The sequence below is a fragment of the Lucilia cuprina genome, chromosome 2 (assembly GCF_022045245.1).
Source record: "Lucilia cuprina isolate Lc7/37 chromosome 2, ASM2204524v1, whole genome shotgun sequence".
In the NCBI taxonomy this organism is placed as follows: domain Eukaryota; kingdom Metazoa; phylum Arthropoda; class Insecta; order Diptera; family Calliphoridae; genus Lucilia; species Lucilia cuprina.
The window spans coordinates 12,792,005-12,795,973 of NC_060950.1; the positions used below are offsets into that span (position 1 = coordinate 12,792,005).

At 28.1% G+C, this 3,969-nt stretch overlaps 1 protein-coding gene across 1 annotated transcript; it reads right to left on the reverse strand.

Moving 5' to 3' along the window:
• Nucleotides 1-585: 585 nt before the first annotated feature.
• LOC111685786 (protein YIPF6) lies at nucleotides 586-1,812 on the reverse strand. The gene is made up of 6 exons (XM_023448064.2): nucleotides 1,656-1,812; nucleotides 1,462-1,587; nucleotides 1,321-1,399; nucleotides 1,087-1,252; nucleotides 863-1,020; nucleotides 586-801 (listed from the first exon to the last, which is right to left on the reverse strand). Exons 1-6 carry the CDS (start codon nucleotides 1,671-1,673, stop codon nucleotides 689-691), a joined length of 660 nt encoding a protein of 219 aa, XP_023303832.1. The 5' UTR covers nucleotides 1,674-1,812; the 3' UTR covers nucleotides 586-688.
• Nucleotides 1,813-3,969: the final 2,157 nt, after the last annotated feature.

Consider the following 3,969-nt stretch of genomic DNA (forward strand, 5'->3'; position numbering starts at 1 on the left):
CTAAGCGAAATAAAACACAGAAAACAACGAAATACACAACGTAATGAAACCAACACACATCCCAACATACAAAACAGAATACACAGCGCAATGAAACCAAATACATCCACACATACTTCTGTTTTCCAATATGTGGCTTATAGGCATGAAAAAAATTGATTTTAAATAACGATATTAAGTTGTAATTTAGGTCTGAATTGGGGGAACAACTTTCGCGTCATCGCCATTATTTCTTAAGGACGATCAGGCTTGTGTTTGTTGCCAAGTTTTCGACAGGATTGCGTCTCACTCGCACCAATTGAGTGTATTACTCCGTACTCCGTATAACTGTTTCCAAGTTATGCGTTGTTTGTATCAATTGCGTGCTTTATATTAAACAAAACCTTCATCTTTATATCTAACTAAATAAAATGCTCGAAAGCATGTTCGAATAGTAATATCATAAAACGATTTGTTTAAATGCAATTTTCAACGTTAGCAACTCTATCACATAAATTTAATCACTGCATACTTTTAGGATTTGATTTAATTTTAATTATATAGGTGTTTTATTTCCTAAGCAATTTAATAAAAAAAAAACAATTATTTAAAAGTTTATGCATAATTTACAATTAGGCAAAATGCATACAATATATATTTTACGTTTTTTTTTCTTATTAGAATGTTATTAACAAAATTATAAATAAATTTAATTATTTGATATCACTAACCAAGATATAATAAAGAAAAATAAAAATATGGGATAAACCGCCAAAGGCTTACGGTTTGGAGGCTGACTATTGCCCAGAAAGATAAAAGATGCTATAAAATACATAATTTGTTACATATTTATATAAAAAATTTGTTAATTTATATGACTTACCATAGGTGGCCCAAGAAAAACCAATTGTTGTTGTCAAAAGACGCAAAAAGAATAACAATTTTGTTTGTTTAGCCAAAAGAATAATACGACAAACTATTAAGGAAATTGCCACGGGTGTTAGACAATAACCTAAAACACAAACCGACTGAAAAAAGGAACTGTGCACGAGGCCAAAGCAGTAATTTTAAAAATAAGCATTTTCTATATGGCAAAGTTTTACATACATGTTTCCTCCCAGAAGTTTAGAATTTAATGTAACAATAGCCGCACCTATCCATACTATCACAAAGACTTGTGCAAATTCAGGGCCACCATCATATTGCGCATCAGCAGAACCTTGTAGAATGGTGGCCAAGAAGGTGCAAAGCACTAATGGACCCCATAAATCCCCTAAAAGTGTTTAGTTTAATATATTAGGTACAGGGGGTGCTGCAAACAAATATTTCTGTATAACTTACAATCTTTTAAGAGACTAGATTTTTCTTTGGGATATAAGACATGATAAAATTTAACACCCACCGCACGTATATCACGAAGCTAAAGAAATTGTCTTATTTATATTTATCATTGCAAAAGAATTTAAGAAAACAAGTACTTACAATAGTCTCTTTTATAGGTTCATCTAAAGTATTAAAGTCCGGAGCTCCAATGGGTGCATTTGTGCGTGCAGCACCCGGAATAGACATATCACCTTCCAAACTAGCATTGGAATAGTCTTCCATAATCTATGATTATAAATTGCAATTATTTGTACATATTTTTCTTTAGATAATGTTATTTACAATAAACTTACATCTAATTTGGAGTCCATTGTGGTTAATTAAGTGTTTAAATTGGAAAAAAACAAGATAAAATCCGTAGAAAATTGATGATTTGTCTTGTAAATTTTCTTCTGTCAAACTCACTTGTTTATTTTGTTTATTATCTTAAGGTTGCCAAGATACAATTATACGACTAGTAGCGTAGTGGCAACACTATCGAACATATGTGTCAAATATAACTAACAGAGATGGAAACGTGCAATATGGTAAATTTCTATAAACATACGTTTTGAGGTGGAATTTATTGATATATGTTTTAGATTTTTGAATTTTTCTGTTGACAAGGGTTAACAACTTTTCTAAACGATAATGGAAAATTAGAATTCACGATATTTCCTTAAAATTTTGCCTTTTCTTAAAAAAAAAACTTATAACTCAAATAAATAAGACTTATATTTAATTAATTGTTTTATTTACCCCACTTAATTTATTTATTATTTGTTTTTGTTAATTAATATAATAAAAGCAATTCCTATACATTTCTTTTTTTTTGTATCTTTTTCTTTAAATATTAAATTATTTTTGTTTTTAAAGTCACCATAAATAGGTGGAACAATGAACATTGTTATTATCCAAAAAAATTATTTATTTAAAAGTATTTTATGTTATTAGTTCTTCTTCTTTTCATAGTTGGCTTGAATGGCCTTCAATAACCAACCGACTTCTTCGACGGTCTTAATTTGATAGTTGGCGAATGTCTTCAATGTAGGCAATTCAGAGACTCTGAATGTTTTGCCAATGCCGAAGAGCATTTTCATGGCATCTTCATCGGTGGTATCGTCACCGCAGTAGATGATCTTCAAGTTCTTGGCCCAATCGGCATTGAATTGTTTTTCCAAGATCATTTTGGCACCCTCACCTGAAATGGGAAAGAGTAAATACATGTTTAGTTAAGGAAACACTTGTTGAGATAGACAGATGAATTGTTAGATTGATAAATAGATAGATAGATAGATAGATAGATAGATAGATAGATAGATAGATAGGTAGATAGATAGATAGATAGATAGATAGATAGATAGATAGATAGATAGATAGATAGATAGATAGATAGATAGATAGATAGATAGATAGATAGATAGATAGATAGATAGAATGAAAGAATTTCATTACATGCCTAAATTCGTGAATAAGGAAATTTTCAAAAATTGATATGGTAACACTGACTGTAACTGGTATACGAATCATACTCTATTGTGAATTACTACTTTTAAAAACATGTTTTTGATTACCTCTTTTGTTTTGAACATAGTTTTAGGAGTCGATATAAAAAATGAAAAGTTGGAAAAATGGCCGGATGTAAGTAAACAGTTATCAATAAAAGATTTTTTCGCAATAAACAAAGATATTTCATGATATTCAACATTTTTTTTTTAATTTCATATTAAAAGCAGAAAACAAATTTTTGTAAAACTATTAACTCAAATTATATGAAAATAAATTAATCTCGATTGAATGTTTAAATATATAGGTTTTCTATTTGATTAAAGGAAGTTTTGTTTATGATCTTCACATTTAACTACTTTCTTAGATTTTAGTCAAGAATGTTTCTGTAGTTGACCTACATTGAAATAATTAGTTATAATTTGTTATAGATCATGTTTTAGATCAATTTTTTTGTGTAAACGTTCTTGTATGCGCTTTCATATTACACTTATAGCTAATTGTCTTCTTCTTTATTATAAAACATTCATTGTATTGATCGAAAATATTGCAATTTTCTTATGGCAACACAACAAAAAAGATTAATACAATATTAAATTTATTTCTACATTAACTAATCTTAAAAACTGAATCTTAAAATGTTATACGACTCTTATTTACATTCGATGCAAGTTAAATAGAATTGGGCCTTTAAAGAAATATCTTCTAGATTTTTATTTTGAAATAAAAAATCATATAAGGTTTATTTTTTAAACATGTGCAAAAAATAATAATCAATTAATTTCATTGGTTTTTTTATAAAGATAAAATTTTCTTTTCGCTAATCTCAAAAAGATATCAAGAAATTCGTCATTAAATTTTGACACGACAAATTAATGTACAACAATTTACCGCCAAATATTCAAAAAAAGCTGTTGCTCTCACGATTATTAATTTATTTTTTTAATTTGTTTACAGAATTAGTAAATATTGAATGTAGGTTGTATTTAAATTGTAAATCTACCATTAACAAAAACAAAATTCAACATTTATGAAAGGGATCTTACTGTGGGAGAGATGCATTTTTGACAATTTAAATTTAGATTTTGCCCCATTTTTTGATATTTTGTTGGTTGGTCATAC

What these genes read in the sequence shown, in the direction of transcription:
- LOC111685786 (XM_023448064.2), bottom strand. An exon ending in AAACTTCTGGGAGGAAACAT is followed by an intron (nt 1,021 to 1,086) that starts GTATGTAAAACT and finishes CCTCGTGCACAG; the next exon opens with TTCCTTTTTTCAGTCGGTTT. An exon ending in TTTTTCTTGGGCCACCTATG is followed by an intron (nt 802 to 862) that starts GTAAGTCATATA and finishes TGTATTTTATAG; the next exon opens with CATCTTTTATCTTTCTGGGC.